The sequence below is a fragment of the Gavia stellata genome, chromosome 1 (genome assembly GCF_030936135.1).
Source record: "Gavia stellata isolate bGavSte3 chromosome 1, bGavSte3.hap2, whole genome shotgun sequence".
NCBI classification, from domain to species: Eukaryota; Metazoa; Chordata; class Aves; order Gaviiformes; family Gaviidae; genus Gavia; species Gavia stellata.
Genome location: NC_082594.1, coordinates 47,208,474 through 47,233,242, shown reverse-complemented (window position 1 = coordinate 47,233,242; position 24,769 = coordinate 47,208,474). Strand labels below are relative to the sequence as shown.

Genomic DNA, 24,769 nt, shown 5'->3' with positions numbered 1-24,769 from the left:
GCAGAAAGCTCCGCACCATACTAATTTATGAGTGGTGGCTTCATTCCTCTAACGTGGAACAGGTGCCTTCACAGAGACATTGCCATTGCAGTCTACTGCGCAGCAAAGCATTAGACTTAAGCAAAGCAATGTCAGAAGTTATGACACACATACCACTTTAACGCCATTTGAGCATCATGGTCAGCGTGAATCACATTCTACTCACTACCTGCTTAACGCTGCCTGCTAATCCAAAAGGAAAACATTTTGGTTGGCACGATTTGTGACATAGTTTACATTTTCCTTTATAAATCACAGGTCTAGCACTGATTACATGCACTCTAACATTACCATTGTGAAAGAGACATTCATATTCCGTAATGTCACCACAAGCAAAATCAGAAATCTCATGCTCTTTGCCTAAGCATTGTGAAACTCATCCCAAACTTATTTTCCTTCTTGAATTCATTATGTTTGGTAACTGCTTTGTCTATATTTCAGTGACAGTGTGCTACAGCAAAATCCCAGAGAGTACTGTGGAAAGCATATTTTGCAATCACTCAACGCTGGTTTAAATGCTCTGTTTGTCCCAATACTCCAAAAATAGCAAAACCAACTAAATTTTGAACTGAAACATGTCTTTTTGCCTTTTTCTTTAAATGCAGTCTCTCAGGCCTGAAGCATCTCCCAGGTCTGAGAAATAGTGTTCCTATAGTGTGTGTCTCAGGACAACTCTTCACTGCCTGCTGCTTGCAGAGCCCTGACAACCTTTGTCTGCTGTATAACTCATACCATTTCAATCCAGCGGACACTTGCTCCGCAGAGCAGCATGGCATATTCTCTCTAGGTCTGAAGGAGTCAGGGGAATGTCTGTAGATAAGCACCAGCAAGGAGTATGCAGCTGCAGGAGTCGCCTCCGCAGCCTCCCTGATTCAACACTTGCAGCATCCTCATCAGAGATACTTGCCCAGGATGCAGCTCTCGCACAGTAAAGCGTTGGTGACCAGCAGTTTGATAACTACTGCGCCAGATTATTAACGCCACGGTTCTGTGGAGCATAGCATTATCAAAAATAGAATGAGGACCTAAATCTGTTTTCTCTGACTCAAAACTGCCATACTGTCATCATGTCTTAGGGAGGTGCCTTTAACTGTAATGGGATCAATGACGTATGCCATGGAGGGGGAAGGAGGTGCAGTCTCGGCAACCCCACCTGAAATCAAGTTGTTTGTAGAGTTTGTATTTTGCATGTTGTCCCTGTGCAAAGGTTATACACAGCTATAGAGTGCTGACCAGAATATACACAGTTAGTATTTCCTATTTCTGTATAAAACGTGTCATCGTGTCACTAAGTTTCAGGTCTGCTGTAAAGAAGCAAAGAAAGTTTGGAGTCTAAAGCCAGGCCCATAATCTAATCAACGCATTAAACAAAAAAGCTAATTAAACTGCCTTACCCAGGAGAGGAGGCAGAAATTCCTTGTGCCCCAGAAGCAGCACTTGCTGTCCCAGTACCAAATCACAAGGACTGGTTATTCCACTTCAAGATGGAGAGTAGTTACCAGAGTTCCTATTTTGAGAAACTCTGCAATCCACTTTACCGAAAGGAGCTGGGGAGCTGCAGCTCTACAGACCTTTCCGGGCATGTCGAGCCCTCTAACTCACCGCCCTCGCTAGCCAAGACTCTGGATCAATGAAGAGAAACCTAGTATCGTATACGAGCTTAATAATGCACATCGGGGGGGATGGTTTGCTTGTAATGTGGGACCATGATCATAAATCTGTGCACTTAAGTAAGCACTTCATCATCCTAAAAAGTATCTGGTGGTAAAGTTGACTTGAGAGAAATCTGGCCTTCCACTTCTTTGGACTTGGTTATCTATTATTCAGGAGCAGGCTTTCAAGCTACTAATCCATCTGGTACGCATACTGGGTATGTGACTCTTGTTACAGGTCGTCCTCTTCCCCAGCCACACAGCTCTGTCCCTTGGGGCTACCCTTATGTGTGGAGTTTGCCTCAGCATCTAAGGGGAAGTAGAAACAGTTTCACGTTGCCCGTTCACACAGGGGATGCATTCAGCCTTGTACAAGTCATGTAGGTGCAGTGACAATCTTTTTCAGTTGCAGAAAAAGCTGGTAAACTTGGTTTATTTTTGGACAGTTCTGTGTCAGATTACTTTTTGAACTACTACTGAGGATAATTTTCTTGGGCATCTCTCTTGCAGCTCAAAGATACTTGTTTCCCCAAACCAGTCTACTCCATATATCCACTCAATTCTTTGAATTACTTCATAAAGACCAAGTAAGCCTGTTAGTACAGGGGTATTTTGCCAATATGGTATAGTAGGACCTGTAATGACTCTTACGCCACTGAGGAAAGTTGTTCTCTACATCAACACTCTACAAGCATTGCCATGAACTAAAGAAGTTATATCAATAAAAGGAAATCTTTCCAGAACAACCAGATGTAGATACCAGGGACTTCTGCCAAAGCCGGACATGGATTCACATCTTTTCACATTCTTGATGGACAAAACTATGCTACATTCAGGTCTCCAGCACAGACCTGACCTTCCTGACACTTGTACAATGGCAAGAATACCATGTGTAGCTCTGTAATGTGTGTCAGAAGAACCCTGTAGTGTCAAAGCAAGCTTTGCAAAGTCTTCCTCAAGCAAAATCTCTGAATATGGGGAATCAAGGTCCAGAGTTTAAAGTTTGTACTGATCACTGATAGCCAAATCAAGAACATGAACTTATTGTATTTTCAGTCATGTGGGAGCCAATAAATACTGAGTCTCAGCTTATCCTATTTTTAACCTCAAATGTAAAGCAGAAGGCCCCTCAAAGTTATTTGACATTAATCCCATAAAAGCATACAATTAGTACGTGAAATACCTTAAGGAGCCAACATGAAGGACAATGCATAAACCACAATAAAGTCAGTTAAAGACTTCCAGTAATTTCAACAGGTTTTGGATCAACAATTTTTTTCCTACTGCATTTCTACTACCATAAGTTTTTTACTACTTCTATCTAGTACATGAGATGTCATTACAAAAGATAATTTTTTTAATACTATTTATTTAGTTACCTCCCCTCCTACCATAAGACTAGAGAAACTTCACTTGATTCTTGTCTCAGGTTAATTTTACACTGGTGGAAGGGCTGCTTTCAACAGAATTAATTCCAGTTTACCACAGCATAAGTAAAGGCTAGAAATTAATTTTGTTTGATGACTAAAAATTCTTACAAAAGTTATGGTGTGGAAGCCAATCTGAATTTTAGCCACACAGGAGAGGAGAGGTGGAGGAAGAACGTTTTGCAAAATGCAGTATGTTCTCCGTCTTTAACGAACTCTGTGGTCTGTATTCACCTCAACAAGTTTTCAATGTTCAAATTTGACCTCCAGTCCTACCTAACCAACTATGCTCCTCTCTGTCCCTCCCTGTCACTGGAGGAAGACAGATCTCATGCTCTGGAGATGTCTCTGTTTTTCAACTAGTCCCTGATTTCAAGCCTGAAGTTTAAGATGGCTTAAATATAGTAGTAGGAACCTTATCTTGAAAGCACTTAGAGCAGTTTAACAGGCAGAAACAGAGACATATATGGTAGCTAGAGAAAATGTGACCTGAAAGTTGAAATATGAGGAGTATCATGACATTCATTCATGTTGGATCCAAGTGACAGCTATACTGATGTATATCATCCATGCAGCATTGCACTGCAGTGTGTGGATGTATTGGAGCTAGGCTGTTCGGCATGCCTCTGCATGGTGTAGACAGGTTGCAATGCATTGACAGGATCAACTCTTAGGATACACTTATGTTTTGATAACACAAGGAGGGGTAAGGTCTTCTGTGTGCCTGTATATGCTCTGTGTACAAGTGTAGCCTTCAAGGCTACTAAGAACATGAGAAGCTTTTATCTTGTCAGCAAGCTGCTTTCTACATAGCAAAAAAGTACAGGTCTCACGTATTTTCTTAACTTCAGTCTGAGAAGCAGGCCTGTTTTCAAAACCGGTTAACCTAATAGGGCTTCTTTGTGCAGAAATAAATCTCCCTAATCTCTTGCAAGTGTACATTAGATGTCTCCAGTTTAATCAGCCAAAAGCAGTTTTAAAACCCCAATGATAGCAGCGTGTCCACTCTTGGAAACGCTGTTTTCATCCCTTAGAGAACAAGAGCTGCTTTGTGATCTCTTGAGTCTTTGTATTGGTAGGTCTAAGATTGTCAGCGCCATCGTATTTATCTTCCTGTGCATTCAGCACAGGAGCTGAGTCATTACAACCACAGCAGTCCCACAGAACTCTGCTGGACAGGCTCCCTTTCTGCAGATTTGGTCTTAGGAGTTGAATAAAAGACTGGAGGAGACAGTAGCAAAAGTGCCATTCCAGAAAAAAAATTAAAATAAAATCACATCAACTAAAATTCTTCACAAATACGTAATAATTAGGGCAAACATTAAACCACGGTGTAACCAATTTTTTTTTTTTTAAACATGTTGAAAGGATTATTTTAGGGAATAAACCAGATTTTTTTAATATAGATTTCAAAAAGGGCTCAGCTGCCATTCACAAAATGGAGGAAGGTGAAGGGCACCTTCGCTTTTTCACTCTGTAAGCCATGGTTAGAGGATTCCTCTAGGATGAGGAGCAAGGCCACTTAACCCTTCTCTGCTTGATTTAAAGAACAGGTATTAGTTCAGGTCCCCTCACAGATCAGAGCTCAGCTACTACACAAGGTGCTATCATGCTCTTCTGCTGAAGATGTCCTATTCCTTTAGTCTATTCATTGGACTAGAGGAAAACAAAAAAAGACTTATCTAGTGGTTAGTACACTACTTCAGAGAAGGTAGCAAGGTTTTGCTCCAGTTAAGAAAAGAGAACTTCACTTCCACATGCCACACAGGTTGTACAACAGTTCTAAGTGGAGATGTACTATACTGGTAACCAGGCATGTTAGGAACAATTCGAATCAAAGATGTAATTTTTTGTTCAGAAGAACAGGTGGCTGCAGAAAAAATATAGCTAATTACATTTCCTAAATTTAAAATTTCTGGTAGCATACATAATTCTTTTTTCTTTTGTACATTACCATCTGCAACAGAGGTAAGCATAACAGGGAAGGAACCTGTTCTGTAAATAACAGACTCATAGAAGGACAATTTCCCATTCTTTGCTTAACAATGTAGGATAATAATTACATACCAGGTGGAACCCAAATATGTGTCTGCTAGGATATAACTTTCTGGATCACTTATCATAACATGAAAAAGAATAAGTAATTCAAACATTAACCCCAAACTGCATTTTTTCTAACCTTACTAGTTAGTTCTGAATGTCTCCTACATACAAGAAACACTCATGAACACATTCTAGCTTCCCCTACAACTGTATCTACCCACCATCTTTCATCAGGGAGCTTGCAAAACCCTCCTGCCAGAGGTTTAACTTCTGAAGGGTGAGGGGATACCTTATCTCTCTCTACAATTACCTGAAATGGGGTTGCAGAGAGGTGGGTGTTGGTCTCTTCTCCCAAGTGACTAGCGACAGGACAAGAGGAAACTGCCTCAAGTTGTGCCAGGGGAGGTTTAGACTGGACATTAGGAAAAATTTCTTTACTGAGAGAGTGGTGAAGCATTGGAACAGGCTGCCCATGGAGGTGGTGGAGTCACCATCACTGGAGGTGTTCAAGGAACATGTGGACGTGGCATTGTGGGACATGGTTTAGTGGGCATGGTGGTGTTGGGTTGATGGTTGGACTTGATGATCTTACAGGTCTTTTCCAACCTTAGTGATTCTTTGATTCTCTGTCTACAGTTTCTGACTCCGATACCTTATTCCAAGATGCCACACTCCTTTTTCTTTGCACAAGTACACGTGCTGCCTATACTGAATCAGACTGGAAAAGCTAAAAGTTACGCTGAAAATGAGGTCAAAAGCAGCACTACCCTCCAGGACCCCTGTGGCTTTTTGGATAAATATAGCAGGTATCACAGTCATATGCTTATTATGAGAAAGTATTAACATTATTACCCAAAGCAGAGAAAAGATACAAACCCCTTCAAAAATAAAAAATACCATAAAATAGGTTTTTCGTACTTCTGAAACACCAAACTGGGGGAAAAAAAATCATGAAAGTTTAGGATTAAGAAAAGTTCTGATAGAGGTTTAAGTGACTGCCATGTATAATAGAGTATTCAGAGTACATATTCTCACGTAGAATTAAGGTTCAACACCAACCAAGAGTCACTTTAAGAAGCACTAACCACATAGTTATTTCTAGAAAAATGGGTAAAATGACACATAGATGCTTGATACAGATACCATTACCATTATCATTACTGTCATGGGGGTCAGGGCTTCTGCAATGACAATTTTTAGCCTAGAGAGACTAGTCTCTTTGGACTCCCTAGAGAAAGACTGATTTCTCCTGGCACTAACTCAGAGCACATTCCTAAATTTAAGCTCCTCTGGGGTGATGTCAGACGTTGAGAGAGACTCCTTAAGTAAACTCTGCCTTGTGATTACCTTCCAGAGGTACATACGCTGGCAGCAAGAACTACACAAGCATTTAACAAAGGGGCAACCCTTGCTCCTCATAAACAAATAACCTAGGTGTAAGTTGACAGATAAGGAGAGAGAAGTATAACATTATCAACCAAGAGTACAGTACAACAGGGAAAGCACAAGAATAGCACAAAGGACAAGAGTCAAAGCACAAAAGTTGCAGAAGCACCATCAATACAATTATTACGCTGCTGCAGCATCCTTCTGCCCCAGTCTTACTTCTCAGGGTAAAAGGCACTCTACAGGATCTTTTAAGCATTTCCACCACCAAAACCAGTCATGTGCACAGTAAGCAGAACTGGGCTTGGACAACAAAGTTTGAGATGTTTCTTCAAGCTAATCCTTAAAACCAATTTGTTTCTTCAAGTAATTATTTCAGATTTATCAGCACCCACATAGGCCAAAAATAACAAAGTGGTTTTTGGACTAAGTCCAACACAACAAGAACATATATGCCTATGTAAAAACTGAAATACATTTTTTATTTATAAATAAAGATCCATTTGTGATTACAGTGAAGTATTTCACACCCAGTGTTTCAAAAGACATTAAGAAACAACCATAAGGCACTCTTAATGTTGGCTATATGCCTGCAACACATGAAGCAGAAATGACAAAAAAGAAACTGGTGACACTACGGAGGAACAGGCTGAAGCAATGATTCCCTCCATCACTCCATCTTCTCCTATTTTGTGCTAGCCTACAAATGGCTCTCTCCCCTGCCTTTCCTATGGGTTGGGAAAAGGAACAAAGAACACTGAGAAGTGGACTTCTAGGAAGAAAGGACTTTAAGACGCGAAGATGCTGAGCCCAGTCCTCTGTATTTGCAGACAACGACACAACAGATGACTAAGTTGCTATCACCCACACACTACAGGCTACAAAATCCTTCCCTGCACCCATAACAGACTTAAGACATGCTATGAAGAAAAAAATTGCCTGAAGCCAAAAATCACAAATACATCAAGCACCAAATAACGCTAAAATTAAAAAAAAAGAAAGATACGCTACCAGTCAGATGCAAATTCTTAAGACTTAATGCTCACTACTACTCTTTTAAGGTTATACTGTGGTAGTACCTTGAGCCCAGTGAAATCTGAATTACATTATATGAGCCACTCCTGAAGGATAAAACAAATGACAGTCCCCAGCCCTAACAGCTTACTTTCATTTCTGACACACATCTTTACACGGCTTTCAAGTGATTTTAAAAGAAGTGGCAAGCAGTTAATGCTTCTTAAAGTCCATTCATGTACTAAAATTATCCAAGTGCAAGTTCTCTTGCATGACTTACTTTCTTGTGTATTGAGAACTTTTCAGTGACATGACAGCATCAATATAAAGCGCATACTGAATTTCTTGATATGTAAAACGCAATTCTAAAGAGAAAAGACAAAATAATGAATGCATACTGCTGTATGACGCATGAAAAACCTTGAGAGCCATATGCCAACGTGCTAATAATTTAAAAGCTATAGCCTGAAGCTACATCCAGAATTAATTAAAAAAGAATTACAAATTTTCCTTCCAAAACTCTTAAAGTGCTTCCATCAAATTAACAGGTTACATATTAAAGTCACTTGCAATGTTAGTACATGCATTGTTGAAGAGATTAATTTTGTTACCAATAAAACCAACGTTTATTAAAAAATTTAACACACTAACACATATATCTCTAAGGAGAAAAAGAAATCAGCCTTCATTCATAGGATTGTTTCAGGCATTCGTCGCTATACCACAGACCTTTCCTCTGAGTGTCTACAATGTCCACCAGTAAGTTTTGCATCTAAGCTCTGATTACAGTCAATGGAGATCTACAGCTCAATTCAGCTGCCTACGCCTAGGCATCTCGTGCCATTCAGACAATTGGTCAGGGCATTTCAAAGGCATCAGTGCCGTGTATATGGAAAACCAAACCTAGCCCTGCCTTTCTATTGGCTATAATGGGAATTTAAACACTGCTTGTGCAAAGGTATGCCAGGAGATGACCTGTCCTCCTTGGCCGGAGGTGAAGGTAACTGGATGCAACACAAGGAACTACAGGACCAGACATGAGACATTGTTCAACGTAACAAGGACAGGCTGTGAAGCTGCCAAAAGTCACCGACAGCACCACAAGGGATGGCTGGGTCCCACGGGGGTTGAGGGGAGCTGCATGAGAAACAGCTGAGTATCACAGGCAGCTGAAGGGGAGCATCAGGGACCTTTGGGGGCAAAGTCCTGCAAGGTCAGCAGTGCCTCGGTAACCCCATCCATAACACCATGTAAAGCAGAGATGACCTAGGTAACGGCACCAAAAATACCAAATCTGGGTTCAGATGTAGCAAAACCGTGACCAATGGGCAAAAGGAATTAGGGACAGGTTGCTTATTCAGGAGGAGACAAGGACAAAGAAAGGAGGGAATCACAATGAGTGGGTAAGGAATATGCATGGGAAATGAAGAGAAGGGGAATGAGAGGGGCTGGCCATGCAGAAACAAGCTGCTGGTCAGCCCACTGGTCTGAGCCAGCCCTGTGCCTTATCAGTCTCTTTCTACTTCTTATTGAACTCTTAACTATTTTTCTGTACAAAGGGTGTCCTCTGCGCCATGTGTAGGAGAGGGATTCCAGCAAACTTCAAACCATGCTAGCCACTGAGCAGGACACGAGATCTGGGAACCTGCTATCAAGCAACTACAGGTCTACAGGCTTCACACTGGAGAGAATTTCAGTCTAGCACAGCTAACAGAGAGGTCCATACAAGTATGTAGGTGAGACACCAGCAAACATCAAGTCAGACTAGCCACTGGATAGGACTAGAGGCTTGGGGGCTGGATACCGCAGGGACAACAGGTCTAGGGGTCAGCTACGAGAGAGTGGGGGTTTGGGGTCTGACACTTGAGGGACCGTAGGGCAGGTACATGGGGTGTGCACGTACAAGTGTGGGTGTGAGATCTGCCAGCAATGCTCAGCCTTACAACTGGCTGGAATAGGGAAGCGCAGCAATCTCACATCTAGTGGATCAGAAAGGAGGGGTCTCCTGGGTCTGAGACTCCAACAACTTCAGCTCCGGAGAAATGGATCGGTACACTCCCTTGCATCCTGAAGTCCACCGGATTTGGCCACTCTAAACATACCTCATATGCTTAAACAGCTTCATTTAAATACCTAGAGTCTGGAGCAGAGCCTGCTCTTCAGCAAGGGCATGATTCAGTTGTCTAAACCCAGAACATAATGACATTTGAGGTGCTCCAGCTGGTCCAGATGAGTGAGGCTATTGTACAGCTCCTGTATCATACCCATCTGCCCCGTCTCAGGGACCCAAAAGCACGTCAAATTACATTTAGCACCTTTGTTAAGATAAATGAATCATGGCCAAAGTGATTGTACTGTTAAATTAGGTACACCAGACACATGCCTAAAATTAGGTGGAATAAATCTGGGCTGTGTCATGTTCTATGAATTCACATAATAAATGCTGAGACCCAAGGACAAGGTTCTTACAGTCAGATACAACAGAATCGGATACAACAGAAACAGCTCCATGTCTGGCTCTAGTAACTGACACAAAAAGTTTTTCCAGGGGAGATTCAATCACCCAGATTTCCCTCTGTGATTCAAATGCAACACAAGGCAAAACCCCATGTATCTCAGTTAAGACCAGTAGGCACATACTACAGCATTTATGCCAACTACTCCACCAGTGTATGGACTCTGGCACAAAATTGTTGTGCCTATCACAGAAAGATTCAGATCAGCTACCAGTCTGTAAAAACACACAAAGAAACCCCCAAGTGTCCTGTTTGTCCCCATTCTGGAGAATGAACTTAGGCATCTAAGCAAATGATTATGAGCAAGGTCTGAAGTGCGATGACCAAAGAAACAGGAGACAATGAGAAACCATCTCTGAATGAAAGGCATCAGTGCTGTTCTTGCAAAATGCAGAGGGTATTCAAGACTTGTTAAAATTAAAAAGGAATATTGTCATCTAATTCCTTCTAACGTTAAGTACTACCCAAGTTTCTTTTCTAATTAGTGCAGAGAAATTACTAATTCCTTAAGAATGGAATAAGACAGGTTAGATGAATTGCCCCTTCGGCTTCTTCAGAGTCAACAGACAACTAGGTTTTTTTTCTAGGTATCTAACTTTAATTACTAATTTAGATTAAATTAATCATAACTTTTAGTACCAACAAGAGCTCTCTAGTTACTAACGCTTACTATACTTAGTCAGAAACAATCTGTCCTCCAGCAGCTGCAGATAAAACTAATGAAAAGAAAAATTAACTGATCTTCTCTCCTGTGCAGGAGAGGATACAACTCACCAACTCTTACAGTGGAATTTATCTGACTACATGAGGATATCTTCAAAGTTTGCCACCTTTACCTCTATGTGTAATCATTTAGAAATGCGCACTTCAAGGTACAAGTCATCTCACCCTGAATTAATGCACCATAAGTAGCAAGATCAATGTTTGTACTACATAACGAAGACAAGTGAATACAAGAGAAGCTGGCTTTCTTTCCAAAGGTGGGAAAAATTACTTACTCCAAGACAGAATGCATTTCCAATGCCCCTCTGCAGCAGGGGGGGTACATAGGGTTGAATATTCTCAGCCATCAGCAGTACTTCCATGATTCTGCTTTCAGGAAAAAGCTATCCCAAAACAGTGTTATCTTACAGATTTCTCTGGTGTTACAAGGTGGGTACAAATTCAACTCGGCTAGATGGGTAGACTCGGTTTACAGGTATTTTACATTGTAGAAGTGGTCATGGTCGTCCAAATTCACCACTGAATGTGATCCAGTACCTCTTGCATCTTGGTTTACAAAACTTTTTAATTGTGGTAACACAACAAAATAAATAAAATAATAAAACAATAAAGAAAGTAAAGAAATAATGTCTATGCTATCAGCTCAATGTCACTTTAAAACTCAATTAATACCCCATACCAGTTTTCCATAACATCTCATAGCCAAATACTTTAAGGATAAAACAAAATATTCAAGAACACATTGAAGTATATTTTATGGCTTCTTTTCTTATGATTCTTTAAAATTAGTAAAAATGTAATCTTTAAATTGCTGCAAATGCTTTTCAAAACAAGAATTACCTAGGTTTCAGCTTTTTTTTTTTCTGAGAAAAGCAATTTTTAGTCTTGCAGGCAGACTTACACTACTTTTCTCCCTCTGTCTTCTCAGAAGTGTGAAGCTTTTAATTAGGCATTCAATTACAGTGTTTGATTAAGCCACATTCGAAGACTTTAAAAATGGCTTAGTGACACCCCCCAAAGTGAATATTCCACAAGAAAACACCTTCTGTAATTATAAATTTTACAAACATATTCTAGAAGTAAAATTAAGAAAATCATATTTTAGGGGAGGTTCATGAAAGAAAAGTATATAACTGTAATTCCATATAAAAATTACATAATTGGAAATATGATTTTTATAAATTCCTATGTCTTTATCATTTGTACTAAATTATCCTCTGTCTTGCAACATAAAAAAGATCAAGCAAATCTGTCAATGCCCGTGCCTCACAAGTATTCAGATTTGAGCTTACTGACTACATTTCATTATCGGGTAGAATCAAAAAAGCTTTATTTTATTACAAGAACTTCTGCATGATCCCTAGGTAAAAGCAAATTACTAGTGTAAATGTTTTATTTCCATGAAATATGAACAGAGATATGCTGGATGTGGAACATTTGGTAAAACAAGTGCAGATAATCGACTTTTCTAATATATTAAATTGTGAGGTCAGCTACCAAGGAGAAAGACTGTATGGCATATTTACAGGACTGTGGACTATACCCCAGAAGTAACCAATCAAAAGATACTTGGGGGTCATGGCATAAAACAGTCTGAAGAAAAGCTTCCAAAAAGATGCATGCTATGAAGACAAGAACCAAAGTGCTCCCTGAAAGTGAAAATACAGAAATAAACAATATTTTAGTAAAGCAGTGCTACCTCCAGATACCACATGGGGGAGGCTCATCTACATTATGAAATGTTATTCCCAGCTCTCTTCTGCAGACATCAAAAATAGGCAGTGAAAGAAAGTCAGAATTTAAGACAAAAGCTATAACAACAATTTGGGGACCAGCAAATGATGAGCAAGACACACAGACTATCAGGAGCAAAAATGAAATGACAGCTTCCAGAACAGCCCAGTTTTGAAAAGATCCTCTTTTCCATACAAAAATATCTTCAGAGGATAAGCTTTCAAGTGCTCCCAGGTCCATTAATAAAACCTAGGTTTCTTTTTAATTTCTATCCAGGAAAGTAGTTGCATACTTTGGAAACAAAACCAGTGATTAGTATTCTGCTGGATAACACTAATTGTGCCTGTATTTTTAGTCTAACTGTCAGGGTTGATGCTACTACTATTGCTTTTAGACATACGCTGCATTACAGACTTTGAGCCTATAGTGCAAGCATAAGTTGTTCTTGTTTTAAACAAGCCTACTGAAATCGTCGTAAAATTTGACAGTGTTGCTAACTGTTTAACCACTCATGATGAGTTGATAATCCCAGCTCAGTAGCTAGTGTGGATTAATAAAACACTTATATTCTAAAACGGGATGAATACCTTCTGAATGGAGGTAAGATCCAACACCAACTCTCTGCGAACCTTTACACAGACTTCAGAATTCAGCATCTTCTTGTAAGTATAATGACAACCAGAAATCAATTCTAAGAAAATATTTAATTATGAGCTGCACAACAATATGAAATTGAAATATGAATTTCATGTCCAAATATGAAATTCTTAAATAGTATGTATATTATAATCCAATAAAAAGTAGAAGTCATATCTAAGAGCTGTATTAAAAAGGCAAGAGATATCTGTGAAATGAATAAAAAGTGAAATGTCTGATCTTCTATGCATTTGTTGCCATAAGGGTTTTCAACCCAACACTTCTACCTTGAAGTGTACTTGCAGAGCAGAAATGTTCCAGTGCTAGAGAGAAATATTCTGTTTGAAATGCATGCAAACGCTTCTAAGTAGAATATCAAACCAGAGTTTTTCCCAATTGAAATATACAAATCACCCTCAGCATCTGTGTTAGAAAATCCAGTGATATCAGCATTTGCAAAACCTCTAAGAACTGCTTGGAATTATGCAGCTGTTACAACACGTTACATCAAATAAATGCAATCTAACAGGAAATAACTCCTGTGTATGTATATGGGCACTCCGAGCACTAAGCTTGTACTGCAGCAGAAGACAGCCATGCATCCTGTCCTCTGAGAGGTCACATTCCCTGGAAGGTGCTCAGATGCTGACAGGAGTTACAGCTGCTCATCATCTTTTATTATCAGAAACATACACAAAAAGAAACCAAATCAGTCATGCCACTTCTTTCATTCCTTCTAGAGCTTTAGAAATTTAACTGTTTATGAATAATAAAAACATCCCACCCAGCACTGGGTGCAGCACTGGATCCAGCTCAAGCATACAAAATAAAAGCTTTGGTCCATTTAGAGTATTTTCTGTTTGCTTCTGCTTTTAACAGACTACAGTGTAAAAGTTCCCTATGACAGCAATTCTTAGCTGATGAAACGTATTCTATATCATAAAGGCTCCAAACTAAATGACTTCACTATGAACCCTTGGGAAGGGGAAGTGAATTAGGAGAATGGGACAGAACCTGGCCTCTCCGTGTAAGCAACAAGTTTCACATCCAGGTAAAAACCTTCTGCCTAGAGCCCTACCAACTGTAAGACTTTTTTTTTACAGGTAAAGAGAATATAGTACTGTTAAACTTAATCTTCCCCCCCCCCCCCCAGTTTTTCTTCTGGTTATATGTTTGTACATCACAGACACGTGACATTGGGACAATAAAAGCTAAAATTTCACTGATGAGATTCTTGGGTTTTGTGAAATCATAAAGCAATTGGAGAGAAAGTACAATGGATCTGTTTCACAGCATACCTTATCATCCACAGATGACATAACAGCATTCATCCTAAAGCACATTACTCATTTTAAGAAACGAAGCAGAGTTTAATCCTAAGACTATAAATTACTGCAGCCAGTTGCAAAACCTACAGACTTCTGTTGCCTGCTCTTTTTAAACATCTGAAGCAGCATTTCTGAATAAGGACTCATCTAAGCCAAACTCTGAATCTAGCCAATACTTCATATTCTCCAAGAAAGAGGAGTTTTCTGTCTGGAAGGCTGAATTGGGTGAGATACGCTTTGAAGCCCTGCATAAAAGCTGAGCTCCTACAGACTGACTCCTTGCTAAGCCTCTTAACTCCTCAGTTTATCCACCCACCCGCTCCATAGCATTTTACAGAAGTGAAGCTATATAAGGTATTTTCCGCCAGGGTGTCAATCGACACTATCTCATGCATTTCAGAAAAGTTATACCCATCTCCACCAGCAAGGAAGTTTACACATCACATCTCTCTGCTCGCTTGGGCTTAATACTGACATGTCCCAACATCTCCAAGTACTACCAAGAAAATACAGAAGCAGCTCCACCACACTGTTAAGACTGTGATGTGGCCCTGATGATTTGAATCAATCTAAAGAAGTAAAATAGACAGCAAGGTTGAAAACTGAAGGGAGAAGGAACTGACCCTACAGTAGATAGAGAACTGTTGTAAACAAAAACCAGAAAGGTTTAAGAGAACTGCTGTAAACAAAACAAACTAGAAAGGTTTCAAATAAAAGATGACTGAAGAAGAGCAAAAGGAAAGAAGTGATCCAGGTCAGGCCACAGAGGGAAAAAAAAAAAAACAAAAAACCCAACACAAACAAATATTACCTCAACACTAGAATTGCTCATGGAAAACACGAACAATTCCAAGCAAAGATCTTATCATAGGAGGTTACATTTAACTTTCGTCCTCCTTAAATCTAGCATGCTCAATCCACAGAAACAGGGCTTGTAATAAGCAGAGTTCATTATAGACTACATGTAAGCTTTACCTACTTAGTGTTAGACCCGAGGAACGTTGAGAAGCTTGTCCAAGTTCTCAGTGGTTCACAGAAGAACCACCTGCTAGAGACCAACACTCTGCTTATACCCTTAAAGATATATCCCAAGATGAAACCTTACTTCTACCATGAAATATTTAAAACAGACATTTTCACTAGAAAAGAAACAGGCTGGTGAGCACAACAAGGTGAAAAGTAAACTAGCATCACTTGAGTGACTCTTAAGTCTGAATGACGGAGTAATCATTGTGTTATTTCATCGCCTAGGATTACTTTGGCAGAAGTCTCTCACAAGACCTTTAGCTTTATTATGAGCTATCCTAATCCTGGAATATTTCAGACAACAAATGAATACTTTTATGAAAATACGGCTATAATGTAATAAGAAAAATTACATGAGCAGGAATAAATGAGCACTGATTTAAAAATCATAGAAGAGAGCAGGAATTAGAAAAACAGCCTGACAAATTTTTACTTCATTTGGCTCACAGCTCTTCTCTCTGTGTGCATTCATTCAGATAGGCTGACTTTGCAGACAAAAATCAATTTTTACTGCTTTTTATTTGTATGTGCACTACAGTGCCTAAAGAACTATGACAATCTAAACTGGATTAATTTTTGGCTAATGCACCATGAACAAAATTACTAAGAGAATTCAACCTATAAGCCATTTCACAAATCAGACTGGTACATTAAAAATGTTTTTTGACTACACATTTAATAGTTCTCAAGTACATCAGTGTTACCATTGACTCATTGCCAAACAGAAAAGGCGCGACTAGATTTCAAAATCCCTTTAAAATGCCCTTTCAAAGCATATGGCTAAAGGGGGAAAACGCTGTTCAACTTACAAGTACAAAGTTTGAAAATTTAGTACCAGAAAAAAAAAAATGCCATTCTTACTGAGTCACTTTTAAAATCAGGATAAAATTATGTGTACATATTTATACACATATACTTACTGATAGAGTGGACTCAAAACAAAACCCAGGAAAGTCATATTACCAGAAGTTTGTTGTCCTTTAAAACAGAATTATTAGACTTTTACAAAAATCTCACATCTGGTTGCAAAACTGAGGAAGAAATAAATATTGTGAAACCAACTTCTACAAAGTTAGGGTACAAAATATGACATTTGCTTATTACGTATTATCTGTAAAGGTATAGGTGATAAAAAGAAAATCTTTAGAAATATGAGTTAATAAAGTCTAACTGAATTATTAATTAAAACAATTATAACATAGAATTGCTGTAGTAGAAACACAAGTCCATTCCCTCCTTGAACATACTGTTCCCATAATGGGTTTTATACCTCGCACAATTTCTCAGAAATTTTATATAGAGCCCACAAAATTCATGAACCCATCACCACGGTAGAACATATGGATCAAAGCAACTCATTGTCAATATAACACTCTGTGACATGTGTCACTTGCTGTGACTTCTGCACAAAGAGAAATTGAACTGATAACCATAGAGTGATTTAAATTTGAAACAATAAATTTGCCTTTCTAATGTCTTTATTGCCTATTAAATTTAAGTAATGCCTTGTAAGGGAAAAATAGGTCACGCACTCCTCTTGCTTGTTTCTACATTCACATTATGGACTTGATTCAGTTGCCCATACCTAGACGCACGGGCCCATCTGAGACACCCTTGGGAGGCCAAGATATCACCAAAGGAATGGCAGAAAAGGCACAGGAAGGTCTGCAGCTGCCCTGAGTAGAAGCTGGAGGTCAGCCAGGGTAACCAAGGCCATCTCAAATGGCACTAGATGCCTGTGTGGGGTAATCTAAATGGAGTTTCTACACCGGGATTCAGCCCCACGCTGGGATGCCCTACACCACACAGACACACCTTCAGGTGACCAGACTGGAGTTGAGTGCCACGCACCCGTTACTGTCAGTAATGCGTCTCAAGAGAGCTACTCACTTCATCCTAAGGCCAACACTTACACCTTGTCACCTGAGCAGCTCCCCAGGTTCCTCCAACTCTATGGACAAAACTCCCATTGACTTCCAAGCACAGACACCCAGCTCACACTACGGATGCCTAAACTCAGGTGTCCAACTCATGAACAAAATTTCACCCTAAAGCTAGGTGGGATGATGACCAACATAGGAACCTCAGTTTGGCCCACCTAACTTCAGGCAAATGAGCTCAACTGCATATTGCTAGGACAATAACCATTGTAGGATCTTTTATAGTCAATGCAAAGAGACAGATGCCTTCAGAGACTGATTCGGTCAAATGCCTGATTTTGATAAGACTAATCCACAACTGCACACATCCTCCAAAGCATATAGGTACACGCTCAATCTCTCTTAATGACAGCTGTAGGTAGTTTATACAACCATATGCTCATGTTGTCATTACCTTTATTTCCTTCTCCTGTCATCTTCCCATGTTGTTCATTTGCTGATTCTTTCCTAGTGAGTTATAAACCTTAAGATAATATCCTACCTTAAACACTTTTTTCAACAACAAACAATTACAATCTTAATTGGACCCTAGATGCTAAAAAAGTAAAAATAATGCTGGCTGATATTTATTTAGAAAAAAATCAGCACACCCAGATATAACTGTACAAGTTTACTGGCACTGAACAGCCATCAGAATGATCCCAGTATTTGAGACTACTGAGAGCCTAACAAAGCAGTGCTAGCAATCAAGTTATAGCTCTTCTTGGTCTGTCCAACACTTAACAAAGTCCCTATACCACATTAGATGTGGACAAAAATGCCATTAAAAAATTATAGCACCGTGATAATTTTGGCTTTACAAAAAAACTAAAAGCACCGTTTTTCAAATCTCAATAGAGATACCAATAGTAAAGTCGGCATCAAAGTTTTCTTGCTAAGAGGTCCACTATTTTAAGCAATGGATTAAAACTGCCAAGTTTAAAAACATGAGTTATGCAGGGGAAGAAAAGGATAACGAAGAAGGAGAACACTTTAAAAAAATGCATGATCAAGAAAAAAAAAATCAAACAATTGTTAGCATTTATGTAGTGGAGGAAGACTTATGTACACAGAAAAAAAGCATGTCTTCCATCTGTAAAGCTTGCTAAATTGTGAAAAACACCAAACAACTGAAATGCCAGACCAAAACCACCAACTTACTAGGAAAGAAATTCAAAGAATAAGATTACCTTGTTCCAATCTAAAGCATAGAGAACGTTTTGCAGCCTCTATCTCAGGACTTGGATGATCCAGAACACGCCTGCACCACTGCAGAGGACTCACTGATTTCTCTTGAGGAGTGAGAGTCTTGGTGGGCAAGACATACAACCTTAACCAAAATACACACAAATATCAGCAAGATACACAATACTTAACAGTTTACTCTTCTTTTCTCAGTTTCCTGCCCACTAATAATTTATAACAGTGCAAAGCCCTGCAATATCATATTCTAATAACAAAAGGTATTCTGAAGTATAAGAGTTTACATTAGTTTTCTTCTTCCCTCCTCAGACAACAAGTAGGTGGCAGAAATATGAACTCTACAGATCTGGCATGTCAAATGAAAGTTCAAGGAGACTTCTCATAAAAATCTTACACCTCAACATTACCACAGTTGGAATTTCAACACTCCCTAAAGTTCAAATGCATTAAGTGCTGTACACACACAAAAGATGCTGTCAGTTTACCCCTTCATATTTACCTGTACTGGAGATTAGTTAATTTCAATATTTGATTTTACATCTAAATCACAATTTTGTTGTTATCTATTTCACTTTTTTACCTATAACAATTTAATCAACTTGTCAGAGTGCTGATTATAGTTTAATTTTCATATATAGTATCTTCCTCTAGATGAACCAAATGTCATACAAGTCAGATTTTTAAAGATTAGAAAACATTTCCTGGGAAACAATGAAAATCCAATGTCAATATTCAATTCCAGCAGAAAAAAAAAATGCAAGAAAAGCTAGTCTATATGTTATTCTCAGAGGACAGTAGGCAACTAATCAGATGGTCAAGCACATTAGGAAGCCAGGCGTCAAAGCAAATTTCATGGGGAAATTCTTGAAGCTGGGATCTGCGTTGCTGCTGCTGCCCTTGCAGATTAGCAGACGCCGGTTCACCTGGGAGAGCACGAACCTCCCAGGAAGGGAACTATTCTTGGCTGCCGGAGACGGCTCGCAGCTCCTTGGCCTGACCACTTCTGATCGATGGGGCTGCAGACAGTCAGAGGGAGATTCTCAAGCACCAGCAAAAGGCTCCATGGGCTGCAAAGGAATCTGGTCTGTGCGCACCGGGTGCAAAAGGCAAGAATGAAAAAAAACGAAGGATTGAGCTCCTCAGGGGACCACTAACAGGTAGCAGCCTTTCACCTTCAAGGTTTTGGCTCAACAGCTACCCAAGTACCCCGAGAGCACATGTTCTCAATGTCTGCTCAATGTTCTGTGGGTTTTTTTTTTCCTCTGAAGTCAATCAGCACTCTCCATCCAGCTCACAAGCAATAACCATCCTCACTGTGATTGCTATCTCTCTTGGCAATCCCAGCAGAGATCAACTATTGAATTTCTCTGAGGAGAGGACTCATTTCCCCTGACTTCCTGCGGTGCCTGGCTACACATTTGAAAAACGATACTGAGAAAAAAAGAAAAGAAAAAAAGAAGAAAAAGAAAAGCTTTCAGCTTTCCTGTTAGCCTGCAGAAGTGCTTCAAAAGCTAAACACCTGACTGATGAATTCTGAGTGATCATACGTTTGTGTAAAAAGCCGAACAGCAAAAAGGGGTTTGATTTGTCTGCAATGATGCTAATTCTACAGCTTTTTGTAACTGCAGTTAAAAAAAGCAAAGGTATTTAAGGCCTAAAATTACTAATCAACAACTAGGATACGCATTGATCTTTGGCTTTCCAGATAGCAGTTTGCTTTAAAGACTGACATTACGAAAAAGCCCTGAGCAGCTGGCATCACACAGCTGACCTTTCACGGACAACGATGGAGATTTAGCCTTGAACTAAAAACTTTCAACAGCTAAAACAACTTAATGGAATAAATGAGTTAACAAATCCCTGTTACCAAACTCCTCCCGCAGACACATACACATGTGACATCAAGGTGAGTTTTGGCCCCAAAAGAAAGCATTTAGGATTGTTTCCAGGGGGCAAATCGATTATGAAATTTTACTAAGGCACATAAAATAATGACGACTTTCCACCACCCTGAAATGTAAACAGGGAGAACATCTTGTTTAACAGGACGGGATCAAACAAATTCAGTATTCCTTAGTGTGAAGGAAAGTCAGGCGTTAGTATCGAGGTAAAATTTGATTCAAGTCAGGATCAACAACCCCAAAACAGCCCTGCACAGACTAACGATACACACAGAGAAACAACACTGCCAAAAATTCTTATACAGTTTGTTGATGATTCTGAAAAACAATTTTTCAAAACTGCAGCACGGTATTATTTGTACCGCGAAGTACACAAAACCATAATTCAAGAAACATTTACGATATTTGGATTAATTTTTAAATCCTTTCTCTGCTACCAAAAATAAGGATGTTTACACGCATCTCAGCTGCGTTAGATTGTATTTTATTCTCAGCTGATGTAAACTTCAGCTTGATTTAAAAACTAACCGCATAAAAAACTACATTGAAGCTGTGACAGATACTTAAAGCAGTTATTTAAATATAGATAATATATATTTTACTGATGACAGTTTGAAACAATTGAGCATCAATTACGTTTAACATGGTTAGGCAGCCAATGATTTCCAAGGTATTCCAGCAGTATGTTCCTCCACATTGCTAAGACAAGTTTTGATGCACCAGACTCACTTATTATTTACACCTTCAGCCTGTAATTTCCCCTTCTATTTGTTTTTAAGTGAGCACAATCATTCCTCCAGGTCGATTTTATTTTCTGCTTTATTCGTTCTATGTTCATTCCTGCTTTATTCAATTTACCAGCACCCAGCCGTGCCTTTTGGAGCACAGGGGCGCTTAAAATACACAACCAACCATTTAGATCGATGTCTAAAAGACAAAAGCCCTCCCAAATCCCTGAAGGTGGGAGACAATTGGGCAGAGGTTTTAGGATGGGGAGGCAGCGCTGCTCAGATAAAGGCTTTCCCGGAACAATTCCGCTGTTTTTAATTCCTTATGTGAACAGGAGGCTGACACTAGGCTGAGCGCTGAAATTAAAGAGGGATGACCTTCCTCAAAAGGGGAAAACGAGCACAAATCCCCCGCCGCGGGCGCGACCCCCTGGGCGAGACGGGGGGTAAAAGCCCCCAGTGGACCCCCGCCGCGGACACGGCCCCCCTCCCGCGGTGGGGTTAACCCCACTGATGACACGTTTTAGGGAAAAAAAAAAAAGGCAGATTGAAGTTTAAGCAGAACGAGATCAAGCGGATTTGGGGGCTAATGCTAATCAGAGCCCGCAGAGCAGCAGCGGGGTGAGCGCTGCGGGAGGCGGCCGGGGAGCGGGGGGCGACGGACACCTGGGTCCGGGGGGCACAGCCGGGGCGGGGCGGGGCGGCGCAGGCCCGAGCCGCATGTACCATGTATCCTCGTCCTGTCCGCAGCTGCCGTCCTCCAGCTCCAGCACCGCCACCTCGTCCAGCACCGTGGCCGCCGCCCCCGGACCGCCGCCGGCTTCCTGCCCCCCGCCGCCGGCCGCCGGCAGGCCGGCCGAGGGCTTGAAGTAAGCGAGGGGCTCCGGCGGGCCCAGCGCGGCGGCGCACAGCAGGGTGGGCAGCGGGCTGGGCATGCACGGCGCGGCCCCACCGCCGCCCGCCGCGCAGGGGGGGCTGGCGGGGCGCAGCCCGCCGGGGGCCGGCGGCGGGGCCAGCAGCAGGTGCGGGCTGGGCGGGCCGGCGGCCACCGCGGCGGCGCGGCTCCGGAGCTGCTCGTTTTGCTTCTCCAGCTTCCGCACCAGCTCCTGCAGCTTCTTCACCTCCAGCTCGGCGCTGACGGCGGCGCCGGCGCCGCTCCCTTTCACCTCCGCCATCATCGCCGGCTTCAGCAAGGCAGCCTCCATCCTGCCGGCCCGCCGCCGGCACCTGCTCCGCCGCGCCGCCGGAGGGCAGCGCCCGGCCCCCGCGGGCGGCGGGGAGGCGGGAGCGCCAGGGAGCGCCGCTCGCCGCGCTGGGGGCCCGGCCCGGCCCTGCGCTGCGCTGCCCGCCCCCGCTCCGCCGCCGCTCTTGCGCCTCCCGTCAGCGGCGACGAGGACGCGGGTGGGATCCCCTCCCACTCCGGCAGCCGGAGCGCCGCGCACACGCACACGGCGGGAACAAAGAGCCGCCCGGCTCCCTGCCACCCGCCCAGGGGAAGGGCGGCGGGGGCCGCCTCGGCGGGGACCTCCGCGGGGAGCCCCGGGGGCGGCCGGGCCGCCTCAGCGCGGGTCTTTAAACAAAGGTGCCTTCCCCCACCCACCCGCGGGTTGGAGCTGGCCCAGGACGCCGCTCCTCTCGTGAGCCCTGTAATTAGAGCCCGGTGGTGTCAGGGTTATAATTATGCAGATGGAAAGTGTGACGGGAATGGGAATCACAAATAGAGGCTTTGTTGGGCTCGAAAGGAAGGAATTCAGCCAAAAGCAGGCGTTTGTCCCTTTGAAACGTGCTGATTCTAGGAGTTTTGATTCACAGTGAGGAAAGCGACGTCTTTTGGAAGATGCGTTGCTGGTGAAGCAAGGCGACTGAGCCAAGCGTAGTAGAAAACTACGCAACTACATCATTGCTTGGGTATAGGAGAGCCCCTGAGGTGAAAGATGCCCTCATATTGAAATTAGTGACTTTAACACAGTCCAGATGCTTAGATGGGTTTGCAACGTTTGAGTCTTTGCTTGAGAGAGGGATGAATAACGCTCGCTCCTGGTAGAGTTTTTACATTGTCCTTCATTCTCCAGTATTGAAAGAAACCATTCCTCGCGTCCCTTCCTCCCACCTAGCAGGTGAGCAGAGATGCAGTGTTGCCCAAGGCAGCTCAGCCAGCACACAACCCTCGCTGGGTTCATTGCCCCCCGCTACAAGTACAGGGGTCAACCTCCTAAGGAGCCCTCCTGAAGCCTCCTAAAGCTCTGATACGAAATAGGGAACAAATCTCCCGGAAGCATGTAAGCTAGCTGGCTAATAATAGCTAGCAGTCGGTCGCTACCCAATTCTTGAGCATCAGCTTTAGGCAGAGTAGTAGCAATAACAGCCACCACTGCCTTCACGGTGCTTCGTCACTGTCTCAGGTTTCTTATGTAAGAAGGCACAGGCACTAGTTCTCTGTTCAGGGCATAAGTCAGCTTTGAAATCATCCAGCCTGTCACAGTTTTCCCTCTTGTTTATAGTCTGGAAACTTTCTTCTGCACATGCGTAGGACAATGGCACTATTGTTTGTCAGTCTTTTAAGCAGCTTACAGTGCAAATAATAACAACTGGTACTACAAGAATGGCTGGAAAGGAAGATACAGCACAGTACAAGGCACTGACTTCCAGATAGGGTAACTTCTATCACTGAAGAGAATAAATGTAGCAGCCCCCAGTGTACTAGATTGCAACCAGACAGCGCTTAATCTGAAACTTTTGTTTGGTCTCCTCTGTCTCTTTGGAAGAAAGAAGTGGGAAAACGTTGAGAGTGTAAAAACCGTCTAGCCCCAATTCTCCCATGCGTCATCAGAGTGAGTAACATAATCCAGTTTTCACTACTACAGATAGCTGTAATCTTTATTCCCAGAAGTAAAAGAAGAATTGAGTTTCTACATGTTTAGCCCCGGGCAAAAGGCATATATCTCAGGTTGTTATCACTAATAATGGTAGTAGCCTTCATTCTTAGAAGTGCGTATGCTAATCCAGTAAGATTGTAAAGTGATAAAAAAGATAATTAGCAGCATATGTTATATACGGTTTATTAGACAGCAGTAATATACAATGAAAAAAAGCCAGGAAGAAGTTTGTAATAATGTCAGCGCTGGATGATGCAGTAAGGCAGAGGAAATACTCGAAAGAGATTCAAAATGGAGGAATTACTTTTTTTCTTTGAACCAGGCAAGCAAAGATATTTAGTGGGCCAACAAAAAAACAGGAAACGGGTATGTGATTTTTTCAACTGCCAGAACAGGAAGATGACAGCATGGTCAGGGTGCTTCATCAATGAAAAAATCTAATCAGACACCGGTTTGGAGATACATCAGGAGACACGTTTGGACATGCGCTACAGCACGTAGCATCACGGCACGGGATGTTAAGATTCGCCATGGAAATGCTTGTCCTCAGTTATAGGTAAAAGTAGTTGCAAGTTGCATTTCCTGAGCAGGTGGATCTAGTAAAGGGTAAAACCGCAT

The 24,769-nt window shown here is 41.6% G+C and overlaps 1 protein-coding gene across 2 annotated transcripts in view; it reads right to left on the bottom strand.

The window, feature by feature from the left end:
* Positions 1-22,480, bottom strand: part of SLAIN1 (SLAIN motif family member 1) — a 53,607-nt gene extending 31,127 nt beyond the window's left edge. For both annotated transcript variants that reach the window (XM_059823413.1, XM_059823421.1), the window contains exons 1-2: positions 22,002-22,480; positions 18,634-18,773 (exon numbers count right to left, since the gene is read on the bottom strand). In XM_059823413.1, coding sequence (XP_059679396.1) covers positions 18,634-18,773; positions 22,002-22,480 — 619 coding nt within the window. The remainder of the gene's footprint in view (positions 1-18,633; positions 18,774-22,001) is intronic.
* Positions 22,481-24,769: the final 2,289 nt, after the last annotated feature.